This window comes from Gregarina niphandrodes, assembly GCF_000223845.1.
Source record: "Gregarina niphandrodes unplaced genomic scaffold scaffold00034, whole genome shotgun sequence".
Taxonomy (NCBI): Eukaryota; Apicomplexa; class Conoidasida; order Eugregarinorida; family Gregarinidae; genus Gregarina; species Gregarina niphandrodes.
In genome coordinates, this window is record NW_011645803.1 from 100,303 (window position 1) to 117,089 (window position 16,787).

Consider the following 16,787-nt stretch of genomic DNA (forward strand, 5'->3'; position numbering starts at 1 on the left):
TTCGAGATTGATCCACCATCCATGTGACTGAATATTTCGATGTAATTTTCTAGCGCGTGCATTCCCAGGATCCGTTCGTTCCCAACACTCCAGGGATTGCCTCCTCTAGGACGCTTACCTTGGATCGTTCCCACAGACACCTTCTCGTCGTCCTGCATCCTGTCAGCTTTCACACACACGCGCGCGGGTGTCACAAACGCGCTCTCTACACAAAGCCTTTTTCGGAGGTGATGTCTGGCCAGTCATTTCGTCATTCTTCGGCACAAAAAATCGCTGGCCATTATCGCTCATCCTCATCCACGAGGTCTTCCCCTTGCGGATGGGATTTCAGGTACATCTCGACACGATCCGCGTGTTCACGGATAGTTCTGGACACGTTTCTCTGGTCGACCCAAGTCCAAACGCTTGCGTCGTCTACAATGAACGGGTTTATACAACGGGTTTATACAACGGGTGGGTTGTTTGTAAATAAACAGACAAGCAGTGGACGCATATCGTGTGTGCAATGTGTGTGTGTGCAATTTGTGTGCAACGTATGTGTGTGTCATTTACAAGAGAACCAGGGGTGACAGAGTAGTTGTTCGATGGTAGGTCTCTGTTGGGGGTTGCTGGTGAAGATGGTTGATAGGATGTCGACGAATGCGTCGCTGAGTCCATCTCGCTTGCCCCATTTGCGCAGCGAGATGTCGAGGGAGGTTCTATATTTGGTGAGGCTTCGGTAGCGTTGGTCTTGTAGGGAAGCCTTAGCCCAGGGGGGCGAGCCGATGGCCATGATGAAGATTTCGACACCAAGAGCAAAGACGTCAACGGGCGGGCCATGGTAGGGACCACGTAGCATTTCTGGTGCGCGGTAGTAGGCCTTACCTGCAGAACCATGCATCAGTTTCATGCTACCATCAGGTTCATGACAGCACTCAGCCTGACCGAAGTCGATGAGGCGAACGGTGTGGTCCGACTGGATGAGAGTATTTTCGAGAGAGACGTCACGATGGCAGATGCCGTTCTTGTGCAGTGAATGCAGGGCCAGAGCCAATTGCAGGGCGATGGCCTTCACATGTCGTTCGCTGAGACTTTTGCGCTTGACAATCTCCTTGAAGAGTTCGCCGTCGGTACAGTACTCTGTGACGAGGTATGTGTGAAGGTCATCACGATAGACACCTTCGAGTTTCGCGATCAAATCGACAGGATAAACCGCACGGTCGCTAAAGAGGTAGCTCATGGCACCAATTTCAACGAGTGGGTTCTCGAGCTCTTGAGGGCCGCGAGGTCGCACACTGCTGTTGGTGAGCTGTTTGATTACCACCTTCCGGTTCTCCACGTTGTCGTGGAAGAGGCTGACCTCGCCGTGAATAGCGGGAGCTAGTCTTTGCAAGCGAGTAAATCTGGAGGGGTTCCACGGCTTCGGGTCAAAGAAACGAGTCAGGTCCACCGGAGTACCCTTCTCGGTCAAATATGGTTGTTTGCTTTTGATGCTCTGTCTAGCCACCGAGCGCGGACGGGAGGCGGCACGCACACGTGTGTTCTGAGGCGTCTGCTGTACGTAGTAGCGGTTCGAGCTGCGCAGTGTCGGACGAGGGGCAGCCTCGCTACGCTGCGATCCAAACTGACTCGGCAGCTGACTCGTAGACGCGGAAACCACAGCCACTCTAGCAACCTGCGCTGAGCCGCCGTGCACACTAGGCGCTGAACTCGTGGGTACCGAACTGCGCGCACCGTGTCGCGCACTATAGTGCTCCGGCGACGCAGACTGCATCCGCGAGTCAGTTGCCTTCGTGCTCGTATCGCTGTCAGCACTCCGCCCGCCCTGGATGCGGTGGATCGCCTTCTTCCACACGCTGCTCTTGCTGCTCTCAAGCACATTGTTGTGGTGCCTTCGGAAAAATGGGTTCCATCGACTGGGACTCTCCTCCGCGGGACCCTCGTCGTTGGAAGACACACCTGCAAACTCCGTGACAAAATATGGGACGAAACAAACACGGTACGTTGGGTGAGGGAGTGCGTACCTTGACGTCGGGCGAGGGAGTGCGTACCTTGACGTCGGGCGAAGTTCCGAGGTGTTATATCCTCCTCTTCCTTCTTGCGTCTCAGCACATTCCGGACCGTGGCTTTGACCTGCTCTCGTTTGCCGCCAGCCGATAAATATAATCCCGAAGAAGTAGTGCTGCTGCTACGTGGAGCGGCGGACCCTTCGCTCTGTCGGGTTCTCTGTTGGGGGTCCATAAACACTACCAACAAAACTTCAACTCTGTAACTACCGAGACATCAAGTCCCCAAAACACCCAAAAAATCAAGAGCTGATCTCTGCTATATCCCATCTCACATAACTCTCACCTCGACCTGCCACTAACCGGTAAACGACCTCCGATGATTGAGGTCTAAACATCATCAATTTATACCAGACGGATGGGTGATTCCCAGATGGATGGGTGATTCCCAGATGGATGGGTGATTCCCAGACGGATGGGTGATTCAGTCTGGAAATTCATCTCCCATGTAGTGTTACCCCTCACGTGCTACTACTGGGCGGGCGTTAATCTGAGTGTGCGAGAGTAAACGCGGAGACCCGAAACATCACTCCGGAAATATTAGTGTATTTACCGCACGTGTGTGTATCGCGCGTGTGTGTATCGCGCGTGTATGTTCCGCGCGTGTGTGTTCCGCGCGTGTATGTTCCGCGCGTGTGTGTTCCGCGCGTGTATGTTCCGCACGTGTGTCTGCGAAAGTATCATCGAGTCTTACCGGTCAAATTGGGCCTTCAAATCTAGTTTTCCGTTGGTTGGGTTGATTTGGAGGCGGAAGAAGATTCCTTTGATGTCGTTTTCCTGGCATTCTCCCTTGATGGCGGGACTAGAGCTAGAGGTGAGCCACCACCAGGAATGTTTCATTCCGTCTGTTCCTATGATTCGATCTTTGGCATTATTGAGTTCATGGCGTGCACCCATGCAGTAGATTGCCCAGGATCCGCATTGTTTGACGTTGGGGGTACCCATAGCTTTAAGTAGTTGTTGATTTCGAGATGCGCTTTCAGGTGGCAATCCAAAAGTGGCCTGAGCAAGAGCATATTGTATGAGTTTTTCGGCAATACATTCATCGCATTTGATAGCGAATCCTTTCATGGTAGGCTGGGGTGATTTGAGCCATGGGGAATTTTGAGCTTGGAATCGTATGAAGGAGAGTTGTGGTAGAGATAGTGATTGCAGAACGCCGGCTACGGAACTCACTTCGGAAGGTGCAAGTGACTTCAGTTCTAATGTGCCCTTGATGAGACCGTCTACCGTTCTCTTGCACCTGCCAATGACGAAGGACCCGTTTGGTCGTGTTTTATACACGTCCAAAACAGACGTGTCTTCGGAACAGATATCGTATAAGTCCTTGTGCCCTTTAATCGCCAATGCATAATAAGAAGTACTGAATGAATCAATCGAATTAGGGAACCGGTCAGGCTCTGCATTCAATGCCTTCACATGCTCCAGCAACGCCGCCATACTTGGACTTAGTTCTGTTGGAGCACCCGCGTCCGCCAGACCCATCCCGTACAACCCACCCTTGGGCACATCCATGGGGTCTGCCACCGTCTCCGGCTCGGTCTCACCTTCTTCCTCACCTTCCTCGGTCTCACCTTCTTCCTCACCTTCCTCAGTCTCACCTTCTTCCTCACCTTCTTCCTCACCTTCCTCAGTCTCACCTTCTTCCACAGCTTCTTCCCCACCTTCCGCCGGGGTACCGCCCTCTTCCCAGCCGCCCTCCATCACGTACTCCCCAGTGTCATTGTTATATGAATATATTTCGTTCGCATTGATTGCGTCCAAGGTTGCCTGCTCAATGTAGCAATAATCCTGTGATTCATGACTAAAATAATAATAATTAGATTGCTCGTCATCGTAATACAGAACGTAGCCATAATAGTAATAGCATTCCGTTGCCATGTCCCAATAAACTGGAACATCCTCGTCGTACTCGATTGGTTGCGGGTACTCCCCTTCTTCATAACCAGTCTCATAGCCTGGTGATGTCTCATATTCTTCATAATATTCACTCGTCGCCGCGTACTCGGTCTTCGGAGTGCGTGCACTGTCCTTCAAACCACCACCTCCATGCTCAGGCGTTTGAACTTCCTCCATTTTTTAAAAAGTATAAAACCCAACCACTCACCATCGTTCACCCAACCACTTACCATCGTTCACCCAATCACTCACCATCGTTCACCCAACCACTTACCATCGTTCACCCAACCACTCACCATCGTTCACCCAATCACTCACCATCGTTCACCCAACCACTCACCATCGTTCACCCAACCACTTACCATCGTTCACCCATCGACCCATCTAACTCTCCACGTATAGCGCGACGACCAATCATACCGACCAATCAAACGTCCAATCACGCCGAGAGATCGGCGTTTGTCTTGCGCTGGTGGTGTTACATCTAGAACCCCTCAGCACGTGCCCAGTACGGCGCTATCCACGGGGCTATCCATTCACCTAAGCGTTGGTCTGTAAGTGGACATTTAATGAGCACATGGATTCAACCAGATTGTAGTGAGACGTCTTCTGTCTGCCCTTTTCTTAGATGATCTGCACTTTTCGTCAAACCGCGATCTGCGCTAATCGTAACAGTGAGAGCTGCACTTATCGTAGCCTGGTCCGTATCAGGAGGCCCGAAACGTACAGAGAACCAGCAACAGTGGTACGAAATTCTGGAAGATTCGCCTGCGACCAACCAATAAAGAAAGGACGCCAACCAATAAAGGAACGAGTCGTGGGACCACCGGGTGGGCTTACTGGAATTTGTCGTCCGAAAATGAAGGTCGGTTTGCTGCTTGCCACAGCGTTGGGCGGACCCACCTACGACTGGCATCGGCCGCCTAGCGAGCCCATCATCATCAGCGAGCATAACGTGGATTACGACATTGTGAGAGAGGATGTCAAGATCGCCAAATTCCTGCGGCTGCCGGTGTCGGTTCGAACCAAGCATGAGGTGGTGAAGCCAGTAATGCTGGCGAGGTTGAATATCGAGGGAGAGCACGACGCCTTTGCGGTTTTCAGCCACCGGAGGCGATTTGGAGGTAGCACACACGTGCGCTACGAATATAGTAATTTTTGCGAATGGCTCCACAATGATAAAGACCAACAATTACGAATACCCCTACCAAACACCAACATACTGAGGCGAGGAGACACTGAGATCCGCGATATCATGTTGTATGTCGGGTATGTTAACAGAGATCAAGAGCGCATAGCGGACGTTCGATTGGAAGCCAGAGTCATAAATGATACAAACTCCTCCACTGCTGCCTACGGCAAGGGCTGCGAAGTTTTTAGGTATGAGAACACGATACCGGAGCTGGTGCGTATTGCGGATGCCCACGGATACAATACAGACGTTGTGGTAAGAACGAATCAAACATCTATGGATCTAGGTACTTTGAATAATGACAGGTTCATTTCGGTGACACTCGACATCCCTCGCTACCTTCACGCAATCCACAAACCCAAATTGACTTTGACACTAACTGCCCCAAGACCAACTAACAAGTCGCTGAGCCAGTCTGGGCTAGATAAACCGCCAATCGATAAGCCCCAATTAAGCGCTGCTTCAGCATCTAGTCCGAACGTACCACGCGATCCGCTTGCCCACCAGAGCCGATACCCGGGACCTTCGCTTCACGGACACCAACATTGGATGCCCCGACGCAATCAGGAAGAACCGCTCCAGACACAGGCCTTGGTCGAGGCCCAAGCTCTGGTCGAGGCCCAAGCTCTGGTCGAGGCCCAAGCCTTACTGGATAAACGAAGGCAACTGCGGATCGAACATGACCCGGCTTCCCAGCCCCTTGCCGCTGGGGGACTCAGCGAGTTACAGAGTGTCCTTCCGGATGCGGATAGACCACCCCACGGAGGAGGACTCCTTTACGCAAGACCATCTTATGGCGAGCCCCCATACGGAGGACCGGTTTACGGAGGACCCCCTTACGGAGGACCCCCATACGGAGAACCCGCTTACGGAGGACCGGCTTACGGAGGACCGGCTTACGGAGGACCGGCTTACGGAGGACCCCCTTACGGAAGACACCCTTATGGAGGACCACCAATCCCATACGGAAAGCCGTCATATGGAGGACCTCCAGTGCCATACGGAGGACAGCCACCCCTATTCGGTGGACCACCGCCACCATACGGGGGAGCAGTGCTACCCGGGCCCGATTCTTTTCGCCCCGTTCCTTTACTCCCCCGGCAAGAGGCCAGCGATCAAGACATCGAGACGATGCTAAGCCAGTTCAAAACGATATTGGTTCCGTACACCAATGACAATATTTGGGAAGGTATAGTTATGAAGCCACTCGAGGCTTCGGTTGATGACGAGGGAATAATTCAGGTAGGGTATGACCTATCGTCATTGGCCGATGATATTTACCGAGCTAAGAATATGTTCTCTGATCGGTCGGTGGTGATGTCGTTATTCATTTTCGATTTGACAAGAAGGTCCAACACGAACTTTCACGTCCAAGCCCGGTTGGTCATGAACGATGCCCCACCAAAAGTGCTTCTCGTAGCTGCAGGAGATCTGACAGGAGACGCCAGCTGGTTCAATCCTCGAGACCTCGTGGTCGAATGTTGCGTCTTCATATTCCTCATTCTGATTGTCCACACATTAGCCACGGCGGTTGTACACCTTACAGATAAAAGTAAGATATGCAGAGCACCGGCCAGTGCTTCGGTGATTTCACCATTCAATTCAGCTGTATGTGACTTTTTTTTTGTAGATGATGGCTACGTTGTGATGGAGAATCGCGAAATGGTATGAGGGTGCGAACATGCAGGGCGCCGAGCCTGGATCCAGAGCTCGGTCACCTATCTTGACCGTACCGCAACAGAGGCTAGGAATGTGGTTGGGATGGGGTCGAGTGTTCGGTGAAATATACAGGGAGGTCATGGGGTCTCGTTTCAGGCTCTCGTTTCAGGCTGTTGTCTTGTGGTCGTTGTGACGTCCAATTGGCGATCGTTCAATTACTTGTCGTCCGGTCATTGGTGGTCGTCCGGTCATTGGTGGTCGTCCAGTTATGGGTTTGGGATTGCGGTGTTTAGAATGGAGGTGCAGGTTTGAAGACTTGGGTGGTGTCGATTGGTTGTAGAAGTCCGGCCTTGACGTTCCAGAGGTAGTAGAAAATGAGTACCCCCATGGGTTGTCCAGTGAAGCAGAAGACGATCCAGAAGATGGAGTTTCCGAGTTTAGGTCTCGCTTGGATGTATTTGGAGGAGGTGAGGATAGACAGTGGCGTTTGCATGACGAATGCGAGGAAGACCAGGCCCGTCCAGCCAAGCTTCAGGCTCCCCGCCACGATGTACTCATGGGCCAACGCAGACAGCAAGAAGACAGTTTGATTCGCCACCGTTCTTGACCAGCCGTGGCTTATCAACGGGATATAAACGTGCCGTATACAGAAATGATGCACCGGCAAATTCCACCTACGCCAATACTCTTCCAATGACGTCGCATTCCACCACTCTCGATAAAATTGCTGATCCTCGAAACGCGTAATCTCCGCCAGGAACATCATCCAGTAATGGAAGAACGATAAAAACATCAGCAACCAACAATATAAAGTTGGGATTGATAACTTCATTAATCGCTCGACCATATGTAACACCATCTTCATCCCATCCTCGCCACCATATCGCAATGTAAATGTATTCTCTAGCACCTTGGTCACATACTGCTCATATATAATCCTAAACAAATTATCCGTCAAGATAGTACGGCAAGATAATATAAATCGCACACACGTGTGCACCCATACTTTAATAGGATTAAACTAAACGCCAGCTGCAACGCTGCTTTTCCAATCTTCTGCCAATCTCGATCTTTTCTCCTGGGGTAATTAAACTGGAAGCAAAGAGTCGGGGCTATCAGATACACCACAAAATGCTTCAAACTCAAGGAGTAGGGATAGTGTAGATAACTTGCGCGTTCATCGTCAAAAGGAATAATATCCGTCAATGAAGTTGTATCAGACCTATAACGTGCATTATATAAGCGGATTGGAAGTTTCGGAACATTAATGCAGGCAAAATCGTAGTCAGTCGGAGCAGTGATGATGGCTTACAAAATGATTAAGCGCAAGTCATGTAAGGTATGATGGAAACTTATCATCTTGAGCATCCACGTACAAGACAGCATAAGGAGAAATAAAGACGATACTACAAGAATACGTTATTCTGCCACATTCGTTTTGGTCAATAGCTTACGTGGATCAAAGGCAGTGCTCAGGACAATAGCGTAGGGAACACCAAAAATTAGGCTACAAAGGACGAACGCTTTTATGGAGTGGACAAACTCGACGTGGCGTTCTGTAACACGCATGGACAGTCTATTATAGACGGCGACTAGCGGCGACTTCATCATGAGGTCGCCAACCTCGTTCTTGATGGAGTTGATTCTTTTCTGTTGAGAGCGCATGTAGTTCTCGGCTACGCTGAGTACGTTTGAAATGTCAAAGTTCCTCGTAGGGTCAATGTACCTCTTGCGGTAACCACCCGCGGGTCGTTTCCTCCCTGCTTCACGTATGGAGTCGTCCGAAGATTCCGATTGCGCGTTATCCAAATTTATGTTCGGCGACACACTCTGCTTATCAGAAATACCCGGTCGTCCCCGCTGCCGCAGACCGGAGACAGGAGACAACTTCAACTCGGACCCACCTGTCAGATCACCCCCCACCGTAGTCATGTCGCTGTCCGCAGTTTTCTTTCTATCCCGAGCTACCTTGCCCAGAGCCCCGGTAGCTGATCCGGTCGGAGCAGCGATGACCGCCATCGACTCTTGGATTTTGACCGTCTCTTCGATTTTGACCGACTGGGGCTTTTGAGCGTCCCTACCCCTATCGGGGGGCAAGTCCAGGTCTCTAGAGCATTCTAGAGCATCCCTTACACCCTCTGGTGTGTTCGCATCGAGACCAGCAGCGTCCATCCGGGTCGCGTCCGAGTTGTCTCCAGCAGTCTTGATATCGGACGTTTTCGGCGTATTTACACGTTCGGAATCCGATGCGAGGGCAGTTAGTATTCCTGGGGTTACCATCGAGTTGCCTTCCACTGAAGGACCATTACCGCCTGAAGGTCCATCTGTGGCGACGCTACCAGATGCGGAGAGTCTGCCGTAATGGCCTTTAAGCTCACGATGAAGATTGAAGATGTTGTGTTTCTTGGATCTCATTTGAAGCTCGTATTCTATATGCTGCAATTCCTTTATAGCCGGCGCCCACGAAGAGCAGAACTGGTCACCTCGGCGCACTTCTACCCAGAAACTAATTAGCGCCAGTACCACTACCATTCCAGTCCCGACCACCAAGGCAATGTGGTTCTGTACATTAATCACCGTCTTCGGGATCCAATGTACAACCCAGCCATACTTGAGACAATTAGCCACAATTTCACGACAGTTGCTAGTGATAAATATCAAACCAACCAGCTGAACAAATCCCCACAACTGGGCCTCCGTCATCGTTGCCGACAAGGGCGCCTGCCGCCGATGGACATGGTATATCACACCCACAGGCCGCTTGGTTCTCATCGAGGCCTACTTTCTGACCCTCGATAATTATCCCACAAACCTTTTCCGCCCTTGGGCGCCTCCTCCCTTTCAGACCTTAAATATCTGTGGGCCACACGGCCTCTGTAATTGACATTGCCCCCCACGCTGTGCCTTGGTCGACCTCAAGGAGTGGCCAACCCTAAGGGGCGGGCGGGCGACCTTAAGGGGACGGGCGACCTTAAAGGCCGGACGACCTTAAAGGCCGGTCGACCTTGGGGGGCTTAAGGGCCCTTAAGTTGTTGTCTTGTTGCTATCACGCACCCAACAGCGGGTCCCTTCAACCTCCAGATACCGACATTGTGGTTGAAAAAGACGCGACAGCTGGCACTTGTCCCAAGAGGGAAAATGGGTGAGATTGGTGTCATGGATGTTACTGAGGCCAAAGTGAGCTGCCAGATCTGAGCCGAGGTCCCTCCCTCCAGTGGACGACAAATTAGTAGATCAATAATTTTTTTTGCCCAATGGGATGTACGACCTCAACTCAGGTAGGCCCGTTTTTCAAGAGCACCCGGCATCCGTGTGGTGCCTGCATCTATGGCCCGCTCTTGCCACCAGCCGCCGACACAGGGGTTGTAAGACACCGAATTAGGCTCCCGGCCGGGGCTGCGCAATGGCCCGGTCTTAACGTGGTCGCCCTTACATTACGATCCCCTGGGGCGGCTAATCAACTAACTAGATGGTCAGTTAGTTGACTAACTAGTTAGCTAGCTAACCGGTTGTGGCACCAGTTGGCACCCCAGCTATGGTCACGCCAATGATGGTTACGCGATGGTCACGCCAATGATGGTTACCCGAGTCGGCCCCCCCCCAGTGGTCATTGTTGTACAGTGGGTGCACCGTTGCTTGTCGGTGCATGGTTGCTTGTCGGTGCATGGTTGCTTGTCGGTGCATGGTTGCTTGTCGGTGCATGGTTGCTTGCAGATGTTGTTATCTCTTTAGGGCGGTATTAAAGCCAGTTCCAACTCTAGTCCGCCTCCGCCGCCGGCAAATACGGTGGAGGTCCCGATGAAGCAGACTGCGGCGGGTCCGGCTGCGGCGCAGCAGAAGGTGACGCCGCCGCGTCGGAAGTCTAACGAAGGGATGTCTGGGTCGTCTGGTCAGAAGATGACGCCGGCTACGCAGACGTCGGCTTCGAGTGGGAACCGAGCGATAGACCCTGGGATGTTTATACACCCGCAGCGAGGGACTTTAGTGGAGCGGTACCACCGAGAACGGAAGTTGGGCAGTGGTGCATACGGAGAGGTATGGCTCTGTCGGGACCGACAGACGAATGCGGAGCGTGCGATCAAGTTTATAAAAAAATCGTCAGTTTCGCCAGGTGCTGGGGGGTCTCTGCTGGATGAAGTGGAGGTGGTCAAAAGTCTAGACCATCCGAACATTATGAAATTATACGAGTTCTTTGGCGACAAAAAGTATTACTATTTGGTTATGGAGTGCTACAAAGGCGGTGAATTATTTGACGAAATTATAAACCGACAAAAGTTTGGGGAAGCAGATGCCGCTAACATACTGCGACAGGTTCTATCGGGCGTAACATATCTGCACAGGCATCATATCGTGCATCGGGATTTGAAGCCGGAAAATCTGCTGCTCGAATCGAAGTCAAAAGATGCTCAGATCAAGATTGTCGATTTTGGCCTATCCAGCCATTTTGACCCATCACGAAAGCTCATGGACCGACTGGGTACTGCTTACTATATTGCTCCTGAAGTACTTCGCAAAAAGTATGATGAGAAGTGCGACGTCTGGTCATGCGGCGTTATCCTCTACATCCTACTTTGCGGCTACCCGCCTTTTGGCGGCGCTAGCGACCAGGAAATTCTGAGAAGAGTCGAGAAGGGCAAGTTCTCTTTCGACCCTGCCGAGTGGAGCCAAATTTCGTCAGACGTGAAGGAGCTTATTCGTCAAATGCTCGAATACGATCCCGCAAAACGTATTTCCGCTGAGGAGGCACTCGGGCATAGATGGATCCGCAAATGGACAACGGAGTCGAAAACTACATCCAACGATCCCCCCGGACTCTTCAATGCCCTCAGCAATATGCGGAAGTTCAGAGCGAGCCAGAAACTCGCCTCAGCAGCCCTGCTCTTTATGGGCAGTAAACTCACCACCATGGAAGAGACCAAGGAACTGCTCCGGATCTTCCAGCAACTGGATACGAATGATGACGGCCAGCTAGATCGCCAGGAACTCATAGCGGGATATAGAGAACTCATGAAACTTAAAAAGGGCTCGGATGAGGAACTCGAAAACCTCAGCGACGAACAAATCGAAGAGGAGGTCGACAACATTCTCGCTTCCGTCGACTTTGACAAAAACGGATACATCGAGTACTCGGAATTCGTCACTGTGGCCATGGACAAAAAGGTCCTCTTGTCCAAAGGCCGACTGCGTGCAGCCTTCAACCTTTTCGATGTGGATGGCTCGGGAACTATTGCCGCTGACGAGCTGAAGCGCATCCTCGTGGACGTCGACGACCAACAGTGGGCGCAGATCATAGGTGAAGTCGACACTAACGGCGACGGGGAGGTGGACTTTGACGAATTTGTCGCCATGATGCAAAAGCTTGTTTAACACCTGTAGTGATGCTACTAGCCGACATTGTCGGTCGGTGTCCATAGCCTACGTCGATGGTCTACGTCGATTCGTCGACGTCCGCAGTCGACGTCGCTAGCTGACGACGGCGTGATTGCTTGCATCGTTAGCTTGCAATGCCAGGTGGCCAGGGTTGGGTCTCAGGTGCTGGTCGGTGGACGGCGGCAGGACTTGGTTTTTTCTTTGAACATTTTGCTGTAATGAAAATAGGTGTTCCGCGAAGCGACAATGGGTCCTTGGCGGTGGTTCCGTTCACTGTGAGCGAGCGGGCATGTGTATCAAGCATCTTGGCGACTCGGACGTATGTGGAGCTAAAGGAGCGGTTGTCATGTTTTGCCAACTGGGTATGGGACAAAGGAGATATGTTTGTATGGACACCGGTGCTGAACCGGCTGGACGAGGTATTGGCAGTATATGTGTTGCGTTCCGGTTTGGCGGACTTACCGGGAAACAGCAGCAAGGGTTTGAAGGAAAGAAGGCCCTTCGATGATGGGTTCGATTACGAGGGGCAGGAAGGACTGGACGCAGAGTGTGTCATCTACGTCCTGCGGACCATGCAGATAATCGTGGAGTCTTGCACGGCGAAAGCCATGCTCAACTCGGTCGGAAACGTCATGTTGCTGCTGGATTCATGCGATACGGCAATTCTGGAAAACGCTCTTTTCATCATCGTTATTGTTGCGTTTGTAGCTCGACGAGGCAAAAAGTCCGTAGACGCTCCCTGGATGAATGAGCTGCTACAGAGACTAAACATCCTGGCCGCCTTTCCAAATAGAATCGTTGCTGAGCATGACTCAACTAACAGCACACCGCTCAGCTTTTACTCCGACTTGCATTGGCACGCTGTACCGAGCCACACAGGCCGCTATACCCTAATAAGCACTGGTCAGCCAGTCATCATATCTAACGGCGATATAAGAGAAAAACTACAAGCCTCTCTGGCTTCCATCAAGTCGCCAAACGGAACGTCCGAGAGGCCGCCGTCAGAAAGGCCGCCGTCAGAAAGGCCGTCGTCAGAAAGGCCGTCGTCAGAAAGGCCGTCGTTAGAAAGGCCGTCGGTAAAGTCTCAGGAGCCAGCGGAGGGTCGACAGGCAAGCGATATTGTAGACGGCGGCAGAGAGGCTGCTGCTGGTGTCTTCACCTGTCAACATGAGAAACGACTGGCGGAGCTTTCGACAGCGTTTGGCGTCAAGGAGACGCGCCTTTTGAGGCATCGGATGAGAATACTGCTCAATGAGGACCATTTGAACCGAAGACGAAGATTAGTGGATGACAGCTTGTTGGCCCTGATGTGCATCATGACGCTCAGTCCTTTATACTTCCAACAGCATACTCCGCACAAACTGGTCATGGCCGAACTCGGGCTGCTCACACGAAGCCATAAGTGTTTGAATTATTCTACACTAGCCCTGGTAATAGACATGTGGGTAACCTTGCTGCACGAGAAAGTAAATGTCAAGCACGTATCGCAATACTTACAGCTGCAAATGCCGCATGGGATCATGTGCGAGCTCATCAGGACCTATGTTGGGAACGAGAAACTATACCCTAAGGAGGCTATCCATGCGCTCCCTGAGTTACTCTTTGAGAAAAACGACCTAGATCCTGAAGGGGGCTGTTCTGCTAGAGACGACAATTGTGCTAGAACAGACGGTAGTCGTGACGGGAAAAACAGCAACAGTGAAGGGATGATGGCGGTAGAAGAAGACCAGTCGCCAGCACTCAGCCTGAGTGTATGCCCCGCGGTTTCGATACCAGAGGCGCCCGTAACTGAGGACCCTGACGAGATCGTTCCTCCGAATTTTGTACCCCAAGTTGTCTGTAAAACGGACCCACAACCAATTTGTGAAGACATTACCGCTGCGGCATACACTTCCAGGGATTTGTATGAGAGACTAAAGATTTGTGTTCCGCGAGAAATTCCGAAGTTTGGTTCATCTCCAATTTTGAATGGGACAAGCTGCTTGCCGTCAATCAGGCATATTCAACATATTAGAAGTCATGCCGAAGTGGTCACAGCGCTGTTGGACTTATATCAAGAAAGTTTGTTCGCTTGTTCGTCGGCTGCCCTGGGTCATCCCACAATAGTCAAGCAAATCGCAAGATTATTGGAAGTCCGAGATTATAGATACATCCAGGCTTGTATGAGCGCTTTGCGGGCGATGGAATCGTACTACGATAATTCTGGAGCGGCATTGAAGAATAATGTTCGAGAATTAAATATCGTGCACACGTGTGCGCAGCGCCTCAGATACGAGTTAGCATGTATTCATCAGCTAAATGAGTACGCGAGAGACGAAGGATGGATTACCGATACGTTAACCCCGTGGACCGGCCAGGGGCAGTGCGAGGATGTCGAGGGGGCGACCCGACTGTATATGATAGAGCCGGGCGTCCCTACGAACTGGCATGAGGCGTTTCTGCGCGGGTCGTACTTTTGGCAGATTATGGAGGAGATTACGAATCGCCGGAGCCTGACGGCGGCGCTAGTTAAAGACGGTCCTATACTTCTCTGGTACCCATATTCGGGTACTCAGCAGACAGTCGCTTCCGAGCTTATAGAAGAGTTTGGACTGGCCTTCCGGTACATTTTCCAGCACCCAAAAGAGGTCGGATATGTTTGTGCTTCGGCTGCAGTGCAGTCTTTGGGTGACTGTCGGAATGAAGATCCTGCCTCGCAGTCTCATTTGACGCGCAGCGGATTAATTGAATGCTTGTATGACGCTATGCCCTCCTTGGCCAAATCCGAGAGCTGTATGGCTTATTTGCCTTCGTTCTTTTCTCAGTTGTGCGTTCATTCATTGGGAATAAAGGATCTCAAGAGGAGGAATGGCGACTTTATCATTGCAATGGCAGAACAGATGGCTGACCCGTCTTTGGCGTACTATGACAGAGTGTCCCACATCACCAGCTCCGTTGGCCATACGGTGGACACCTCTGCCCGTCTGTACGGAGATCTTCGACAGGTCTATGCGATCTGTTTCTCGAAGTTGCTGGCTCAGTTGAAACAAGACCTCATGCAAACAAATTCATGGAAGGTCCGCCAGAACTCCCAAGCTTTGGTCCGAGAGATGGTCTTGCAACCGCAGGTCAGCGCAATGAAGGATCTCCAGCTGCCTCCAACACCGGCGCACGAATTTATCATGGACCGAATCAGCAATGTGAGTAGAATGCTACTCTTCCTCGTCCAAGTGAACGGCGTGTCGGTGCTGCTGGACTCGCTACCCATTATTGTGGACTGTTCCCCGCCCCTGCAGGTCAACATTGCGCAACTGCTGCTGGATATTCTCATAGCTACGGATGCGGACGGCGACCTCAAGATCCCGCCGCTCGCCTTCACCCACTGCTTGCCCACCCACCCAATCTCGCCTCTGGTCAAGTGTTTCCTCATGTACATGTCGCGAATTGAGATTGCGCACGGCCCGTTCGACCAAAACTTCCTCGGTCTCACTTTCCGGCGCACTATCAAGCAGGGCTGTGACCTGCTCAAGTGCATTGAGCAGGCGCGGCTTCTGCAAGCCAGCGCGGCGGCTGTTAAGAACGCTGCGGCTGTTCAGAGCGCGCCAGCTATTAAGAGCACGCCGTTTCTGGGGCTGCAGGCGAGTCAGAAGGGCAAGCACATGGTCTTAGACGAGTTGGGGCGGTTACGCAAGGCGTTTGTGGCTTCGGCGCACATGTTTGGAAGTTACCTGAGTTTGTTGGCAGGGTGTCTTAAGGAGCGGGCCGTGTTGACGCATTGTGCGCCCCAGTATCAGGTGCCGTTGCTGCTGGCGGTTGCTTCGTTGCTGCCAGTGGTACAGGCCGTGTTTGCGCCGTTGCTGGATGTGCTGTACTCGGAATTGATGGTCCTCAACAACTGCCAGGACTGCCCGACGCTGCTTACCGTGCGTAACGCGCTACAGGAGCCGCCCGCTCTGCTGGCCGCCAAGGTTGACGCGCGCAGACAACAGCACCACCCCCTCGCCGAAAGCAGCTGCTTCCACCTTGAAACTGCCGATCCCGTCGCCACCTCCATCGGCCGACCCTGTCTAGGCCCGCACGCCTTCCTCTGGTCCTCGCTCAGCGACTGGGCCTACAGTGCCGGGAACGCCATGCTCGACGCAGACGTCCCCATAGCGCCTTACGAACTTGAAGAGAACTTGGTCGAACAAAAAGGGCCAGCGGAGCCGCTCGAGCCCTGGCAGAGTGACAGCCTGATCAAGGAGCTTCTGCGCGGCCTCTGTCTCGCCGCGCGCCTTTTCCTCACCGCCGCCTCGCGCAGTCTGAACGCGGCGTCACGAGACGATCGACCGCGCGACTTTTATGATGCGCAACGCGTCGTCGCCGGCAACCTTGTCGCCTGTGGACGTACGCTGCTCCACGCCGTGCCTGACTCGGTCGCACCTGACTCCGAGACGAAAACGGCCCCCTGGTCTTTGGGGGACGCCCCCGTGGACTTGGGGGAGGGGGCCTCGGCGTTGGTGCGGCGGACGTGCTACGTGGCAGAGTGTTGGGACGTGTTGTACCGCGCACACATCGACGACAAGGCGCAAGGTGGGTTGGTGCCGCAAGTGGCACACGCGGCGGCCCGGACGGGACTGTTGGCGGAGGCGGCGCGCGCAGTT

At 52.5% G+C, this 16,787-nt stretch overlaps 7 protein-coding genes across 7 annotated transcripts; 3 read left to right on the plus strand and 4 right to left on the minus strand.

The window, feature by feature from the left end:
• Positions 1 to 544: 544 nt before the first annotated feature.
• On the minus strand, positions 545 to 2,220 carry GNI_133340 (protein kinase domain protein; the record flags this gene model as incomplete). Its single annotated transcript, XM_011133973.1, has 2 exons — positions 545 to 1,938; positions 2,004 to 2,220. 2 exons carry the CDS (start codon positions 2,218 to 2,220, stop codon positions 545 to 547), a joined length of 1,611 nt encoding a protein of 536 aa, XP_011132275.1.
• Positions 2,221 to 2,735: 515 nt separating this feature from the next.
• Positions 2,736 to 4,121, minus strand: GNI_133350 (hypothetical protein; the record flags this gene model as incomplete). The annotated part of the gene is made up of 1 exon (XM_011133974.1): positions 2,736 to 4,121. One exon carries the CDS (start codon positions 4,119 to 4,121, stop codon positions 2,736 to 2,738), a length of 1,386 nt encoding a protein of 461 aa, XP_011132276.1.
• A 682-nt stretch (positions 4,122 to 4,803) lies between these two features.
• On the plus strand, positions 4,804 to 6,807 carry GNI_133360 (putative transmembrane protein; the record flags this gene model as incomplete). The annotated part of the gene is made up of 2 exons (XM_011133975.1): positions 4,804 to 6,688; positions 6,767 to 6,807. 2 exons carry the CDS (start codon positions 4,804 to 4,806, stop codon positions 6,805 to 6,807), a joined length of 1,926 nt encoding a protein of 641 aa, XP_011132277.1.
• A 277-nt stretch (positions 6,808 to 7,084) lies between these two features.
• Positions 7,085 to 8,181, minus strand: GNI_133370 (O-acyltransferase; the record flags this gene model as incomplete). The annotated part of the gene is made up of 3 exons (XM_011133976.1): positions 7,085 to 7,733; positions 7,802 to 8,017; positions 8,108 to 8,181. 3 exons carry the CDS (start codon positions 8,179 to 8,181, stop codon positions 7,085 to 7,087), a joined length of 939 nt encoding a protein of 312 aa, XP_011132278.1.
• A 33-nt stretch (positions 8,182 to 8,214) lies between these two features.
• On the minus strand, positions 8,215 to 9,498 carry GNI_133380 (putative transmembrane protein; the record flags this gene model as incomplete). The annotated part of the gene is made up of 1 exon (XM_011133977.1): positions 8,215 to 9,498. One exon carries the CDS (start codon positions 9,496 to 9,498, stop codon positions 8,215 to 8,217), a length of 1,284 nt encoding a protein of 427 aa, XP_011132279.1.
• Positions 9,499 to 9,933: 435 nt separating this feature from the next.
• Positions 9,934 to 12,162, plus strand: GNI_133390 (calcium/calmodulin-dependent protein kinase; the record flags this gene model as incomplete). Its single annotated transcript, XM_011133978.1, has 2 exons — positions 9,934 to 9,972; positions 10,528 to 12,162. The coding sequence occupies 2 exons, from the start codon at positions 9,934 to 9,936 to the stop codon at positions 12,160 to 12,162; spliced, it is 1,674 nt and encodes a 557-aa protein (XP_011132280.1).
• Positions 12,163 to 12,383: 221 nt separating this feature from the next.
• Positions 12,384 to 16,787, plus strand: GNI_133400 (hypothetical protein; the record flags this gene model as incomplete). The annotated part of the gene is made up of 1 exon (XM_011133979.1): positions 12,384 to 16,787. A coding segment is annotated over one exon (4,404 nt), but the record flags the coding sequence as incomplete, so codon positions are not given.